Source organism: Choloepus didactylus, chromosome 11, assembly GCF_015220235.1.
Source record: "Choloepus didactylus isolate mChoDid1 chromosome 11, mChoDid1.pri, whole genome shotgun sequence".
Taxonomy (NCBI): domain Eukaryota; kingdom Metazoa; phylum Chordata; class Mammalia; order Pilosa; family Megalonychidae; genus Choloepus; species Choloepus didactylus.
In genome coordinates this window covers 3,698,079-3,714,737 of record NC_051317.1, presented here as the reverse complement: position 1 = coordinate 3,714,737, position 16,659 = coordinate 3,698,079, and the positions used below count along the sequence as shown (strand labels likewise).

Below are 16,659 nucleotides of genomic sequence, written 5' to 3'. Positions count from 1 at the left end.
ATCTGCATTCACCTTGGTATATCACCTTTGTTACATTAAAGGAAGCATAATACAATGATTCTATTAGTTACAGTCTCTAGTTTATGCTGATTGCATCCCTCCCCCAATGCCTCCCCATTTTTAACACCTTGCAAGGTTGACATTTGCTTGTTCTCCCCCGTAAAAGAACATATTTGTACATTTTATCACAATTGTTGAATACTCTAGATTTCACCAAGTTACACAGTCCCAGTCTTTATCTTTCCTCCTTTCTTGTGGTGTCTCACATGCTCCCCATCTTCCTCTCTCAACCGTATTCATAGTTACCTTTGTTCAGTATACTTACATTGTTGTGCTACCATCTCCCAAAATTGTGTTCCAAACCATGCACTCCTGTCTTCTATCACCCTGTAGTGCTCCCTTTAGTATTTCCTGTAGGGCAGGTGTCTTGTTCACAAAGTCTCTCATTGTCTGTTTGTCAGAAAATATTTTAAGCTCGCCCTCATATTTGAAGGACAGCTTTGCTGGATATAGGATTCTTGGTTGGCGGTTTTTCTCTTTCAGTATCTTAAATATATCACACCACTTCCTTCCTGCCTCCATGGTTTCTGCTGAGAGATCCGCACATAGTCTTATTAAGCTTCCTTTGTATGTAATGGATCGCTTTTCTCTTGCTGCTTTCAGGATTCTCTTTGTCTTTGACATTTGATAATCTGATTATTAAGTGTCTTGGCGTAGGCCTATTCATATCTCTTCTGTTTGGAGTACGCTGTGCTTCTTTGATCTGTAATTTTATGTCTTTCATAAGAGATGGGAAATTTTCATTAATTATTTCCTCTATTATTGCTTCTGCCCCCTTTCCCTTCTCTTCTTCTGGGACACCAATGATACGTACATTATTGTACTTTGTTTCATCCTTGAGTTCCCGGAGACGTTGCTCATATTTTTTCATTCTTTTCTCCATCTGCTCCTTTGCGTGTAGGCTTTCAGGTGTTTTGTTCTCCAGTTCCTGGGTGTTTTCTTCTGCCTCTTGAGATCTGCTGTTGTATGTTTCCATTGTGTCTTTCATCTCTTGTGTTGTGCCTTTCATTTCCATAGAGTCTACTAGTTATTTTTTTGAACTTTTGATTTCTGCCGTATATATGCCCAGTGTTTCCTTTACAGCCTCTATCTCTTTTGCAATATCTTCTCTAAACTTTTTGATTTGATTTAGCATTAGTTGTTTAAATTCCTGTATCTCAGTTGAAGTGTACGTTTGTTCCTTCGACTGGGCCATAACTTTGTTTTTCTTAGTGTAGGTTGTAATTTTCTGTTGTCTAGGCATGGTTTCCTTGGTTATCCAAATCAGGTTTTCCCAGACCAGAACAGGCTCAGGTCCCAGAGGGAAGAAATACTCAGTATCTGGTTTCCCTGTGGATGTGTCTTAGAAAATTGCTCCACCCTTTGATGCCTCAGGTCACTGTGCTTTTCTGCCCAGCAGGTGATGCCTGTTAGCCTATAATTCTTTACTGGTGTGAGGAGGTGTGGCCATGTTCCCCCAGGCTCTGGGGTCTGGTTCTGAATGGAAAGGGCCCCACCCCTTTCCTCCTAGAGAAAACAGACCCCCAGGTGGAGGTCATTAGCATTTCAATGGTCTCGTTCTCTGCTTGTGCTGTCTCCACCCTTCCCAGAGTCACAGCCCTGGAAACTGAAAATGACTGGGGCTTTCTCCACTGAGCCGTAAAAGAAACAGATAGTCCCCTTCAGACCCAGTCCAAGGCGACCCTCCAGCTCTCCAAGGTCAGTCGTCACCCAAAGCCTCTGTCTGTTTTTTGGGGATGTGTACCTGTAGTGAGCAGTTCACACTTGCTACTTAAAACCCCAGTTGGAGCTCAGCTGAGCTATATTCGCTTGCTGGGAGAGAGCTTCTCTCTGGCACCATGAGGCTTTGCAGCTTGGGCTATGGGGGAGGGGGTCTCACGACTTGGATCTGCAGGTTTTACTTACAGATTTTATGCTGTGTTCTCAGGCATTCCTCCCAATTCAGGTTGGTGTATGATGAGTGGATGGTCTTGTTTGTCCCCCCGCAGTTATTCTGGATTATTTACTAGTTGTTTCTGGTTTTTTGTAGTTGTTCCAGGGAGACTACTTAGCTTCCACTCCTCTCTATGCCACCATCTTGCCCCGCCCCTCCACCAATTTTTCAACCTCACAGTTTCCATGTGCTTCTGCTGGCTCATAACCATCTATGAGGAGGTTACTCTTGTGGGCCCCATTTTACAGGGAAGGAAACTTAAGTAGCTTGACTGAAGCCACACCAGGAGTAAGTAGTGGAATGAGATTCAAAGTCAGGCTTGATTCCAAAACCAAACTTCCCTACCCTGTGTGTGCAATAGGTGCTTATAGGTTAAGGGGTCACCTCCTTCCTGGCACATCTTTGGAAATAATGTCAAAAGCCAGTGGTTTTCAAGCTGTGGGTCCCTGGAGGTTTGGGGGTGGGCAGCACGGAAGGCTCAGGTTTCTCACCACCATCCTACAAAACAGGATGGTTCCATTTCTATTTGCTTTTTTCAAAAAAATTTAAATCTTGGCCTTTCAAGTAAAATATCAATGGGGGATGAAAGAAAAGGGGCTATGAAAGAAGAGAAAATATGGGAAAAATATAAAAAGCTGCTGTTACCTCTAAAAGAACTGACACTATTTTAGTTCTAAGCCCTGATAATTAATCCCCAGAAGAGATATTTAGGGATTGAGGGGAGAGAAGGGGCTCTGAGTCTTCCTTGCTTCTGCACTGGGCCAGAAGGAACCAGTGCCAAGCAGGATGTGGAGAGCACTTGGAGGTGCCATGCTTGCTTGGCTGGATGGCTCCTGCCTGGGACCGTGGACAAATTTGGCTGGAGTGGCCCATGCATTTCTATTTTGCTTTTAATAACAACGGTGGGCACATGTTGAATGCTTACTAGAGACCAGGCGCTGTGCTACCGTACACCAAGTACTTGACCTTCATTCTCTCCTTTTACCCTAACAACCCCTCAGTGGGAGGTACAAAGTTTTCCCTGCTTTAGAAATAAGAGACCTCAGGCTCAGAGAATTAAGGTGCCCAATCTGAAGCCTGCAAGTGGAAGTGATGGAGCCAGGACTCAAACCCAGGTCTCTCAAGCCCACAGGACCCCAGGCCATGGAGGGAGCAAGAGGGGTTGCTAAGGGTCGTCCTTTCTCTAAGTGCCAGACGCTCTTACCTGGATGCTGAGTTATGACCACTAGGTGGCAACAGAGACCCACAGGAGCAAAGAGTTGCTGGGATTTTGGTATAGCAGCTGCCTGAGGCCTCAGACCCCACTGCAGCAATCCCCCCATCTCTAGCACACAGCAGCACTGCCTACACTATCTCCAGGCCCAGCCCTTCATGCCTTGGAGTCAGCACAGTGGGAGAGCCTGACCTCGGTTTGCATCCCAGCTTTGCTCTTACAGGTGTGGGCCAAGGGCTTTGTCTGAGCATCAGGTGTCTCATCCCTAAAATAGGAGTGATGATGCTTGCCTGGGGGTTGTGCCAAGGATTAAAAGTGACAAAGGCCTTGGCAATGGATGGGATGAATGGTGGTAATTAAGACTCAGTGAGCCGGCGCTGAGGCCAAGTAGAGCGCTCTTGTGGCATTTTGAATGGCTAAAATTTAGAAACGGAGATACTTTTCATAGAAACCTTGAAATTCCAGCTTCTCTTGATAATCGGCATCCCCAGATAAGCAGCATCTGCTGGAGCTGGGGTCAGCAGCCCCTTTAGAGGGGCCTGTACCCTCCAGATTTCTGAAGTCCTCAGCATTCATTCCCTATTGGGACCCCACCCACTTTCCCCATGTCTGTTACCTGCTGGGCCCCTTGGCTTTGCATGCGGGTGAGTTTGCCTCTGACAAGTCTCAGAACCCAAGAATCGAGGAATCGTGGAGTCTGTCTCCATTCTGGGGCAGGGAGGGGCTCAGGTGGGCTTTTCTGTGTATTGGCCCTGGGGTCTAGAAAAAGAAACTCCAAGTTTCACCACCTATGACTACTGCTGGGCAGACAAATAAAGCAGGCTCCAGATACAAAACAGACCACGTTATCCAGCTCCTTCAAGCCTGTATATCCTGTTCTGGGGCTGCCATCCTCACTCTGGGGGCTGGGCAGGGGGGCCTCAGGAGGGCACAAGTCTGCAGGCAGGCATCGCCCCTTATTAGATCACTCACTTTGGGTTTGGCTCCCTAGCTCTGGTCTCAGCTTTCCTGGGTGACTGGAGGTTGCTGTGGTTGCAACAGTGACTCTGAGGAGATCTCAATTTTTTACTTAGCTGGCCTCCTGGCCCCTCCAGCTGCTGGTCACTCAGCCTGTGCCCTCCTTTAACCTCCAGCCCCTCCCAGCCTTGCTTCCATGCATGCTCATGGAGTTTCCACCTCCCCAGAGGTCTCACTTCTCAGTCTGTGGAAATGCTTGTTAGCTTCCAAGCCTCAGTTCGAACACCACCTCCTTCTCTAGGGAGCCTTGCCTCATCCTCCAAGCAGAAATATTTGCTCCTTCTTTAATGTCCTCACAGGATCCTGCCAGTGGCTCCAGTGAATACTTATTTTATTCTTCCATGTGTAACTAATGCTTATTTACACATCTCTCTTCTTCCCTGGCCTGTATGTTGTTCAACTGTGTCCCCTACACCTGGCCCAAGGTGCTCCATAGATATTCAGTGAATGAGTGAGTGAGTGTGCTATGGGGGGACAGAAACAGGGCTGCCTCAGAGTAGAAGATTTGGAGACAAAACCATTTTTAATATGGGGTTTCTGGGAGATGTGGGTTCCTTAGGATTGTGAAGCTGAGGAGTGCCAAGGACCTGCCACCTCATGGCTAGGCACGAGGACCCAGGCCAGGACTGCCTGGGCATCTTGAACTTGGATCCTCCCAAGGATAATGTAAAGAGCCTGGAGTCACACAGGGCCATCTGCTAATCTTGTCTGATTCCCTATATGGATTTTAGAAGATAGGAATTCTCTAGTTTCCCGTGTCATTCCTCAGGCCCTGTTTCAGCTAAGAGCCAAGTGTTCCAACCCTCCTACCATCAGCATCACCACCCCCTCATTCCCACTGAACCCCTGCACCCACCCCTTCTCAACTCTCCCCACCAGCTAATACCAGTTTGGAGAAAGGTGGGATTCCATTAGGGGAGTGCAAGAGTTCTGACTGAGGCACAGTTACTTCATCAGCCTGGCTTGTGCCCTCTGTCCTCGAAGGCTCAATCTGCTAAGCACTTCTCAAATATTATGTCAACCCTCAACTAACACTCTCTTAGGTGCAACCCTCAACTAACACTCTCTTAGGTACATCCTGCTATTACTCACATTCCATTGGGAAGAAAACCGAGGCACAGAGCAGCTGAATAACATATTCAAATCCAAGTCTGTCTGCCACCATGTGCCCATGCTGCCCTTTTATCAAGCTGCCCCAGTCCCTGTCTCCTGGGCTCTCTGGTCTCTCTACTTCCACTTTTGACCCATGGCTGCAGGAACCCAAATGTTAGGAGTTCCGGACTTGATGGGTGAATGAAGTTCCAGGGTGAGCCTCTTCCCCTGGTGTCAGCCCATACCCAACAGGTCCTGCCTGGCCTGACTGGTCTTTGTCTATCCGCTCTCCACCATGAACCTTCCCTTCTGCTTTGTTCAATGCCCTTTGTGTTGACTTTGGTGCTGGGCTTTGCTGCTCTCCCAGCTTTGCTTGCCCACCTATCCTCCCTGCTCATACAAATTTTTTTCCTTTTGTTCAAGACCCAACTTATATAGCCCCTCCTCCAAGAAGTCTTCTTGTGTTTCTCAGACTTGCTTGTGCATCATCCAGACACAAATCTCTGGCCCGACCTCCAGAGTTTCTGATTCAGGAGGTGTGGGATGGGGCCTGAAAGTTTGCATTTGTTTCTAACAAGGTCCCAGGGGCTGCTGCTGCTGGTCCAGTGATTACACTTTGAGAACCACAGGTTTAGGCCAGTGGTTGTCCAGCAGGGTCTGTTGGAGGTGTATTGAGGCCTCCATGAGGGTGTGTGTCTGCTTCCTCCAAATCTACAGAGCAGTTTTGCTTTTATCTATTTGATATTCATAAGTTCAATATAAAGTTTCAGTTGAAGAAAAGGTTTACTTACTGGAAAAAAGAAAAGTCTGAAAATTGCTGTTCACCAATCCCAACCCAATGATCCCTTGCTTCCAAAAGAGAAGGGTTAGCCTCTAAATGTGGGACTCTCTTTTGTACTGTTGTTTCCCCAAGTATGTTTTTCATTCCACCAATGGCATGCAACACAATTTTAAGTGTAGTACCGATGAATGTCTTTTTGTACTGAGAAGTAGGAAAAAATCTAACATATCAAACTGGCATTTCTATGATTTCACAGATGATATTACTGAAGATGTAACTCAATAAAAACAATGAACAGATTTAAAGTTGATGTAAAGTAACATATTAAGTCATAGTAGAGCTGGCATACCGATAAGGCATAAATCATGGCCATTGTTTGAAAGACTGAAGTTTAGGAAACACTGTCCTTGGGAACAGTTTGAAAGTCACTTAAGGAGTCATCCTGTTCCCTTGGTGCTCTTGAATTTCTTCCCCTTGAGTTTCATGCTAATCTCCTCTTATTTTTGTTCTTAAACTAATAAGAGATCAGAATGACATTTTGAAAAGGGCACCTCATTAAGCAGCCTCGTCCCCATTGGAGCACAGCCCTCCGTACAAAGTAGCCAGCTGGCCATTTATCTTATGGTAATGAGGTGTCATCTCCCTGCATGGGCCCGCCCTCCTCTCCTGTGTCTTCCTCCAACATCACCTTCCTCCTTCCTGTCCCCACCCCCATACCCCATCCCCGTAGGATGAGAAAGCCTGGGGCAGCCGCATTGGGGTCACCTTGCAGGGCTGGAAGCTCGCCTGCAGAGGGTGCGGAGGGAGTGAGCTCCTTACCTGTACACTGTGGTTGGGGGGGAGCTCAGGCTGTCATAGATGAGCCTCACGTGGCCCTGGTACAGCTCCAGCGCCAAGGGGTCATTATCTCCCTTGTAGAGAAGGATGCCATTGTCCTTGTCAGTGGCCACCTGGAGAGAATGGCCAGCAGGAGGGTTAGGGTTCACCTGAGGCTGGATCTCCCTGTCCCCACCTCTCAGAACCCTCCTCCAGGTGGCAGCTCCTCAAGCTGAATTCAGCCCCAGAGCTGAATTCATATCTGCATTTCCTTCTCCATCTAGTAAATTCCCAGAGGGGCAGGGCTTATATTTTTACTTCAGCAAATGCTGATTAAGCAATTCCGTTCAACCAATATTTATTGCGCACTCACTCTGTATCACTACCTTTCGGTATATTTCGTATCATCTAATTGTTCATTCATTTATCAGTTCATTCAACAAGCAGGTCAACGTGCCTCTGTGTGCCAGGCCCTGGAGTGCATTTATTCACATTATTTTAAATCATGGGTTAATTCATTCTTCCATTCTTTCTCTCATTCTTTCATTGGAACCATTTATTGGGAATACAGAGACTGACAAAGTCAGGTTTGCTGGCCTCATAGACCTCACAATCCAGCAGCAGAGCCACATAGAGGGAAAAAATCATGATGAAGTAAAGTGATGGACCCACAAGTAGATGATGCAGAAAGCTCTAGATTAGAGCAACTTGAAAAGAGAATCAATTAATTTTGGTTGGAACAGTGGAAGGGTGGGGCATGTGGATCCTGGATCACTTTAAAGACCAGATAGGTGACTTGAGCTGGGCTTTGAAAGAGGAATAGAAAAATTCCTCAGTAGGAGGATTAGCAATGGGGAACAGGAGCTCCCAGAAGAGGGAACAGCATGAACCAGTTTGGAGATGGATGTGTGTGTACGTGGGGAGCAGTGAGTGGAGGTGAAGCTGGAAGTTCAGGTGGGGATCACCTGTCCAGCCTCTTCTGACCAGTGCTACTCACACTCTTAAATGTCACTTCCTCCTGGATGCCTTCCTTGATTTTTCCAAGTCTAGGTTAGACCCTCCCTGCCTCCCTGCTCTATGAGGAGTTCCAACAGCACCCCCAAACTTCCCTTCTTGGTACCTGTCACAACCAGAATTAAATAATGATAGGCATAGCTCTTTGTTTATTGCTGTCTCCCACCCTTAGACTGTAAGCTACATGAGACTCAGGGTCTTCCTATCTGTCTGGGTTGCCATGACAATCTCAACACAGTTCCAAATCTAATGAGTAGGTCCCATTAAATAGTGACTTGAACAAATGGGTTATAATTGTCTTCAATTCCCCAGGGTCTGCCCTGCCCTGAGCACACAGTGGGAGTTTGGCAAGAGTGAGAGGCAGAGCCGAGGCTGGGGAGATGGGGTCTTGACTGCTTTTTTCCAGCATGGGTTGGGGGTGGGTTTGAGGGATGCTGAGTGGCCTGGCCTCAAGGTCACAGGTCTATCCCTTTGTGGGAGGGAGAAAGGGGTCCTGGTGTGTGCCGAGGGAAAGAGCTGCAACTCCCTGCTCTTTCTGCCCTCAAGTGCCCTATTGGTGCCTGCTTCATCTTGAGTTGAACAGAATTTCTGACTCAATGGAGACAGAGTCAAGAGCCCAAACTCGAATATAGTTTTTCTCACTAGCATACAACAAGATCCCTGCTCCTCTGGGCCCTAGACTGTATAGAGAGAACGGATAATAATAATAATTAATGGTTATAAACAAAATACTAACAATTATCATTGATTCAGCATTTGCTATGAACTGGGCACTGCTAAAAGGCATCTGGGGAATTTAAAAAATATCAGCGTTTAGGCTTCTCCCCAGACCAATTACACATAAAGCTCTGGTGGGTGGAGCCCAGGCAAAGATAATTTTAAAAGCTCTCCAGCTGATTCTAATGTATTGCCAAGGTTGGGAATCACTGGTTTCAGAGGTTGCTACCCTGAGGATACCCATCTGCCAGCCACCTGTCCAGAAGGGATGAGTTTCTCTGATTGGTCCATGAGCTCCCATCACTCCACATGTGTCTAGCCTGAGGAATGGGATGTGGAGCAGGTGAGCTTTGATAGGACATCTGGATGTCCGGGGTGTCAGGTGCTGCTCTGGCTAGTTGGGACCCAATAGTGGGGTTCTGGGGTGGGTGGGACAAGGGAGGGCAGGCAAGAGGGCAAAGAGGTGAGCCCAGTGGGGGGCAGATGGTCACCAGAGCTTCTTTCTACTCTGTGCTTAGGATCAGCTCATATCAGAAGGCCTGTTTGCTGGTCTGTAAGCTCCACGAGGGGAGACATTTTATTTTTAACTTTCTGGGAGTGCATTTCTCAACCTCGGTGTCCAGAGTGGTACCTGGCACATATAGTGCTCAAGAGATCTTTGTTGAATGAGTATTTTCTCCATAAGCTCCAGAACTAACCTGGGTTAACATGGCCAAAACCAAAAGGAGGGCATGGCCCCAGTTAGCACCCAGCAGCGCCCAGTCCCAGGTGGCAGGGGCCCTAACTGGCCCAGGCTCTCTAGCTGTTCCTTCTTCCCAGAAAGCCTGCTCTTTCTCCATCAGAAGCCGCCCATGCTCCCATACCTGTAGAATAGCATTTCGGTCCTCCAGAAATACAGCTTGGAATAAATGTGCTCATGTCCACAGCTAAGGAATTTATAAGAAATCAGTCTGACCTAAAAGAACCTGGCTCATAGGAAATGGTTTTCTGTTCTCTGGAAGTGCCCTGCTGGCTTGTGTCTCTGGGCCCCTAGACATGCTGATCCCTCAGGCTAGACCTACCCCCACCTCTGTTGTAACAGCTACCCCACTCTGTTCTTTACCTCGGCTCCCCACCCTTCTACCCTTTGGCAGGCACACTCCTCCCACTCATCCTTTCCATCTCAGCTTAGATGTCCCTGCTTCTGGGAGCCTGCCCTGATTCTCCCCAACGGGCTGGGATCATTGCCCCTCCCATGTGCTCCCACAGCACCCAGGGTTGTTATTGTCTGCTTCCTTGCCATCCTGCCCTAGGGCAAGGGGCTGTGTCAGTCTTGTTTCACCATTGCACCCCTACTGCTGAGCACAGTGTCTTCCATCTAGCAGTAGAGTGGATATTTTCTAGAAGAATGAATGAATGAGGCTGGAAGTGGGGGCTGCTGTTAGCAGTGTGAGCTGATCGGGAGTTGTCTATAGAACCCTCTGGAGAGACCTGGCCCAGATCCTCCAAAGCAGAGTGTTGTGCTTGTTGATGCTTTAGGGGAGGGGGCAGGACTGCTGTGTTCTGGGTCAGCCCAGCTGTTCTGGAAGAGTCAGAGCTTTGGGGGGATGTTGGGGGTACTTGCAAAGCTGAGGGAGCGGGCGTACCTGCAGGGAGATGTTGGCCTGGGACCGGACCTTGGCGGAGGCCAGTTCCACGTAGGAGTCCTTGCCCACAAAGTTGACGGTGATGAGCTTCTCGCACCTGGGGCCGGCGAAGCCCGGTAGGCAGCGGCAGGTGGGTTCCTGATGCACTACGATGCACTGGGCCCCATTCTGGCACTCGTACTGGTCGCACGGGCTGGTCTGCAGCAAGACCATGGGTGGGGGGTGCTCGCAGAAGAGCCCACTGGAAGGGGGCAGGGAGCATGGGAGGGTGGCAGAAGAGACAGTCACAGTTATTCAGGCCAAAGAGCAACTAGCAGAGAGAGGTCAGAGACATGACGTGGTGCAGGGGGCCCAGTCCCAGCCCCACCTCTAAACAGGACAAGCCATTTTCATTCTCTAAGCCTCAGTTGCCCCATTTTTAAGATGATGGGATGTACTAGAGTACAAGTTCCAAAATGTCAGTGTCATAAGAATTGCCTGGGGGATTTGTTAAAAGGGCCGATTCCCAACTTCTTCTCCCCATCCCCCAATTCTAATTTGGTAGGTGATCAGGGATTTGCATTTTTATAGACCTCTGATGCAGATAACCATGGGCTTTGACCAAGGCCCATTTGCATATTTTGCACTAAGCCATCCAGCAGATCTGGATTTGCATTTACGCCATCCAGTGAGTACTGATATACACAGAAATGTCCCCCAGTCTGACTCAGTCTCTCTTTCCACTGAACCCCACAGACATCTCCTGACCACTTGGCCAGAGCCTCTCATCTCCACTTTTTCTTCCTGGCTTCACTGATTCCAGAGACTAAACCCGAACCCTCCCATTCACCTCCATTTTTCTGCCATTGGGGTGCCATATTGTTTTTATTCTCCAGCCTGGAAAGAAGATTCCAAATCGCATAGCCATGTGCTACATCCCTACCACCTCAGGCTGGGCTCCAAGATGGTAGCAACATCCATTAGATGGAATCAAGCCCAAGCTTGACAGTATGTAAGCTGGAACCTGGGTCCCACTTCCACGTGGAGTTGTGCTGAGTGGCTCTTCTCTCCATCTCCTTCCTAGGCGTCCCTCATCCTCCCATACCTGAAGCCCTGAGGGCAGGTGCAGGTGTAGCCGTTGACCGCGTCCACGCAAGGGGCCCCATGGCGGCACTTGTGGGCCACGCACTCGTCAATGTCTGTCTCGCAAAGCTTCCCACTGTAGCCAGGCAGACATTCACACCTGGAACACAAGTAGAGCGAAGCTGTTGCATGGGGCCTGGTGAGCTTCCAGGTGGTTGCTCTCGTGTCTCCCCTCACCAGGCGGCCTCTCCCTCCCTCGTTTGTCTACCCAGGTTTCTGAAGGGTCCCCTCAACCCTTGCAGGCTCCACAAAGGCTGGTTTCCCCAGCAGTCTGTATAGTCTTTGATCCCCACAAACTGATGTCTGTTTCACGTGGAGGCGAGTCTTATTTTTAGGGAGCAGGCTTGGGCGCACAAGGTTGGAATCACACAGCTTTTGGCTCGGCTCCGATGCTTTCCATAGAGAATTAATATTCAGTGAAGTAGTTCCTCTGTGCCAGGCACCTTTCGTCGAGGGCCTCCTGAGGCCTCCCAGTGACCCTGCAAGGGAGACCCTATCATCTTCCACTAAAAGGAGGAAAACAGGGCTCAGAGAGAGCTGAAGTAACTTCCCCAAGGCCCCTGTTGAGTAATAGTTTACACTTACTACGCATCAGACATTGTTCTATCAGTCACTCATCACCTCTCTTGCTTCAGTCTCTTCATCTTTAAATGGGATTGACGATAAATAACTCCACCTCTTATGGTTGCTTTAAGGATTAAATGATATACTCTGTGGAGCGCACTATATAGACATTAGCAAATAGTCAATATGACAAGTCAAAGATGCTAATGATGATGAAGATGCTGCTGTCTGCATTCCCCTTGATTTTGTTGTTTGCTCATTTATTCACAAAGATTAGGAGGGGGATTAAAAGAGTGACAACCATCTTCCCTTCATAAATGGTTCTTGTTCCCCAGAAGACAGGATGGGAGCTACTGCCCCTACCCAGGCCCTGCACCCTAGTCCTGCCCTCCTGGACGAGCAGTGTGTCAGCAGTTGCATCACCAACCCATGAGCCAAGGCTTAAAACTGTCCAGAGAAATCGGTTCCAGCTGAAACTTGGCCTCCCTGAGTGTGGACCAGAAACCTGCTTCTCTGGGCAACTCTGTCTCGGGTCACGCTGTGCAGAAATCCCAGTGCAGACACACACCTGAATGCACCAAATTACTCAGCAGCTTAGGCCCATCCCATATGTACAAACCCAAACACTTCCTGGCTCTTCTGCCTCCTGTAAGGCCTGTGGCCTGGGTACTGCTTTCCAGATCTCCCCACTGAATGCCACTGGGAAAAGCAAAAATAGTAACCAGCTATCCAAGTCAGAGGAGGAGGTGGCACAGACAGGGGGAGGTGTACAGGTGGCCCAGATGATGAGGGAAGCAAGGCCTCTGAATACTTATGGGACAAAGGAGCCTGGCTGGGGAAGTATCAGGGCAGGGGGGTGCTCCCTTCTTCCTCTCCTCCCTTCTCCCCCTTTTGGAGTGGACAGAAGTGGGATGGATTCCACAAGTGGATCCTGGCATAACTAGGGTTCGCAGTGCATGGTGCAAGCTGTGGACTCGTGGCTAGGTAAGACACTCAGGGAGGAAGACTGCAGGGTGACAAGTTCTAGAATCAGAGGATTTACTACTGGGCCTCAGTACAAAACTGTGAAATCTGCCAAGACCTGACCAGTTCACCTTTATTTGACTAGTAAATTTTGAATAGGTGAACTTAGGGTGAGGACAAATTGCCTTCTGCTGCACTGGAGGTTGCTAGCTCTCAGATGAGGCCCATAGGTAACCCTAGACTTTTAAAGAAACAGAATGGGAATGCCTTTGTGGGGGCATCTGCTCAATATACCACAGCCCAGACCTTGGCTACTGTGTGAAACCTGCCCTGGGAGGCATTTGAGTTTGTGTCTCCTTAATTTTGCAAAGTACCTGCAGAGCAACTCAAGCTGTAGGACCTTCTCCAAGGCCACAATAGCTGCCCAACCTTTTAAACCCAACCTTTTAAACATGGAGTTCAAGGTTGATAAGGTCTTTATTAGGAATTCAGGAACTTATTCTCACTCCCAGACTAAGCAGTGGAGATCTGGAGGCATATGTGTTTATGTTTTTCTTTTTAATACCACAGCCCCCTCTCCACAATGGTGTGTCTCAGACTCTACTAGGCATACAAAACCTCCTGGGGTAGGGAATGCAGGGAGAGGGAGGTCTTGTTAAAATGCAGATTTTGATTCAGGGAGTCTGGGGTGGGGCCTGGGAACTAGCATTTCCTACAAGCTCCCAGGTGATGCTGATGCTAATAAAATTACAAAATGTTGCATTGGAAGAAGGGGATTCTAGGAGGCATAAGGCATAAATAAAATATCTCAAGATTGCAAAAGCCAGATTTGTCTCTTCTTTTTCCTGTATTGTCCTAGAACTCGAGAGGCCTTGGTTACAAAAAGGGGGTTTTTGAAAAACAAGCTCCAGAGGATCATGATAATGTGCCTCCTGCTTATGTCTCCAGCCTAAACTCTCTTATCACTCCCAACCCCAGACCTGCACCCTAGACCACATCTGCCCAGTCTTCATATTTGCTGTGCTCTTTCAAGCCAGCGTCCCCAGAGCTTGCTGTCTGCTCAGCCTGGAATGCCATTTATCTCCTCGCCACCAATGGATATGCCACTCATTCTTCACAGCTCAGATTCCCCAGTCACCATTCAGTGCCCTTTCTTAGGACCACCCCAAGCACTCTGCTTGTCGGTCTCATCTGCTCTGCTTTGGGATCCAGTTTGTGTTTTTTTGTGTCTCTTCCCTCCCCTTTGCTCCTTCATTCGGTTCTGCCTTCTGACAGTACCCAGCCTTGCATTTGGTAAAGAGCAGGCCTGAAGTGAATTGAAGTCAAATCTGGGGTGGGGCGAGGGGATCCCAGGAGACATCCCTTACCTCACACTCATATAACTCGGCTGTCTGAAAGTCTGGCCTGGCATATCTCAGAGGGGGACAGGAGCAGATAAGGTGGATTTGAAAGGGGTGCATACATGGAAGGACTGAGGCTTCCTTTGGACCCAGCAAAACCAGAGGCCCTGACACACCTCCTGCATTTTCCTAATGATGGACTCTAGGCTTGGGATGTCAAAATAGAAAAGGTGAACACAAGAACAGCTATATTCATGTTCCCCTTGGAGCCTCCCCTGCGCTAAACTCTGGTAGTTATTAGCCACCTCCTTACCCCACAGTGGGGCCGTCCCTTCTCCTCTCGGCCCATCCAAATTCCACCCAGTCTTCAAGGCTCACCCCACATCAAACCTCCTAAGGGAGGACCCGCCCTGTCTGTTCCAGCAAGTTCTTTCTATTCCTCAGGGCCCCAGTAGCACTTAGAACCAGAACTAGAAATCCTTTCTTTTCTAAATGTTTGTTTTGTGTCTATTTCTTGTCTCTCAAATCACTGGCAAGGGCCTGGCGGGGAGGAATAAAAAACCTCTTACAGCCCCCACAACAACTCATCACAGCAAGTATTTGTAGTCAGGTGGTGGGCGTAGGTGGTGGAGGACAACAGCTAGGACCCATGATTCATGGATTCTAGGATTCTGGGCTTCTAAGAACTCCTAAGTTCAAATTTCCAAGAGTCTACAGTTGCAACTTCCTAAGCTTGTGTGATTTTCTGATTTGATCGGTCTCAGGGTTTCTAAGATCCTGGGTTTCCATGAAGTCCTAAAATTTGCAGCATAGAATCATAGTCTCAAAAACACCAGAGTCTAAGAACTCTCTGCCTTATGATCTAGGACTGGTCAGGCTCTTAAAAGCTCCTCGGCCCCATCTAGGTCTACAGCATGAGTTTCTACCCCTCCAAAAGCTGGAAACGTTCAAGACAGAAGGCTGATCAGACTTCCACTTAAAGTGAAACTACCCTTAAAGGGTAGCTTCAGGTGCCTTTGCTAAAGACCAAGCCACGTCCAGCTGCTCTGGTCTCCGCCTATTCAACCAAACCCTGACTCCTTGTACTACAGGCTTCCCTTGTGGAGCTGGCCAGAGCCTGCTGGGGGAGGAGAAGGAGATAACTGTGTGTGGAAGGCAGCTTTAGGGAATGGGAGGGTGTTCTTGGCCACAAGGTTCTGGGATGTCTCTTTTGATGTCAAAAAGTCCCAGGTCTTCAGAGTCTTAGGATCTTCTCTAGAAGAGCTATGGCAGGAGGTTTCAGGAAGGAGAGTGGAGGGAAGAGGTGGTGACAGAGCCCAGGAGGGATTTCTTCGGAGCACCGTTTGATTCTTAGACCCAAGAACTGGGTGGTCCTTAGGAAGCCTCTCCATCTACCCTTGGAATTGCTCTGTGCTCCCCTAGTTTCTATTGGTTCCACTGCTCACCATGGAGATAGCTCCACCAAAGGCCACGGCTGCTGAACTGAGTCAGAGCTCACTCCCCCCCACCCAATCTGCACAACACACAGAGGTGCCGAGCTGGCAAAGATGCTGCAGCTACGGCAGGCAGAGTGCTGTGGGGGCTGCACAGAGAGAAGGTGACCCAATACCTTTTGGACTCTGCTTCTTCTGTAGGTTGACTCTACCCATGTAGGTCTGGAAAGAAGATATATACCGAGAGATAGAGATAGAGATAGAGATAGAGATAGAGATAGAGATAGAGAGAAGTGGAGAGAAGCATATAGAAAGAGAGATGATGGAGAGATACAGATATATAGAAAGACAAATAAATACATGGAGAGAGAGACAGGGACAGACAGACAGAGACTTAGAACGAGACATCCACCAAGAGACAGAAAGGGACAGAGGCATATGTACGGAGAAATGGACACAGACTAAAAGAATTAGACCAAGGCTGAATCAGAAATAAAGATAACCACCTGGTAACAGACATGTAATAGGCAGAGAGAAAGAGCATGCACATGCAAGAGAGAGAGCACCCCAAAGGCTCTGCCTCGGACCCAGATTGTTGGAGGCAGGTCCTCAGGGACCCATGTACTAGGCACCAAGTCAAGCCTTACCTGAAGCCTTTGTCCAGGGAGATGCACTTGGCCTCATGCTGACAGAGGTTCACTCCGGGCATGCAGTGGTCAATCACTTCATCGCACAGCTCACCTGGCAGGGGGTGTGGGGGTAGAGAGTTCAGGCACCCAGGAGGGCACTGGGGGGTGCCTGGGCCCAAGGATCAGACTCATCCAGCCCCAGGTCAGGAGATCACGGATTTGGGAGCCGTGCATTCTGTCTCTTGGCATATCCCATCTCCTGTACCTCTGCCTCAGTTTCCCTAGCAATGGCAATGGGAAGAGTCCAGGATCTCCCCTGGGCACTGCCATAGCACATCAT

At 48.6% G+C, this 16,659-nt stretch overlaps 1 protein-coding gene and 1 long non-coding RNA gene across 2 annotated transcripts in view; one reads left to right on the top strand and one right to left on the bottom strand.

The window, feature by feature from the left end:
• Positions 1–16,659, bottom strand: part of SLIT3 (slit guidance ligand 3) — a 621,868-nt gene that overhangs the window by 12,200 nt on the left and 593,009 nt on the right. The window contains exons 29-32 of the mRNA XM_037798880.1: positions 16,338–16,431; positions 11,353–11,490; positions 10,269–10,509; positions 6,916–7,046 (exon numbers count right to left, since the gene is read on the bottom strand). Coding sequence (XP_037654808.1) covers positions 6,916–7,046; positions 10,269–10,509; positions 11,353–11,490; positions 16,338–16,431 — 604 coding nt within the window. The remainder of the gene's footprint in view (positions 1–6,915; positions 7,047–10,268; positions 10,510–11,352; positions 11,491–16,337; positions 16,432–16,659) is intronic.
• Positions 1–16,659, top strand: part of LOC119505948 — a 162,467-nt gene that overhangs the window by 92,083 nt on the left and 53,725 nt on the right. The gene's annotated exons all lie outside the window — the stretch shown is intronic.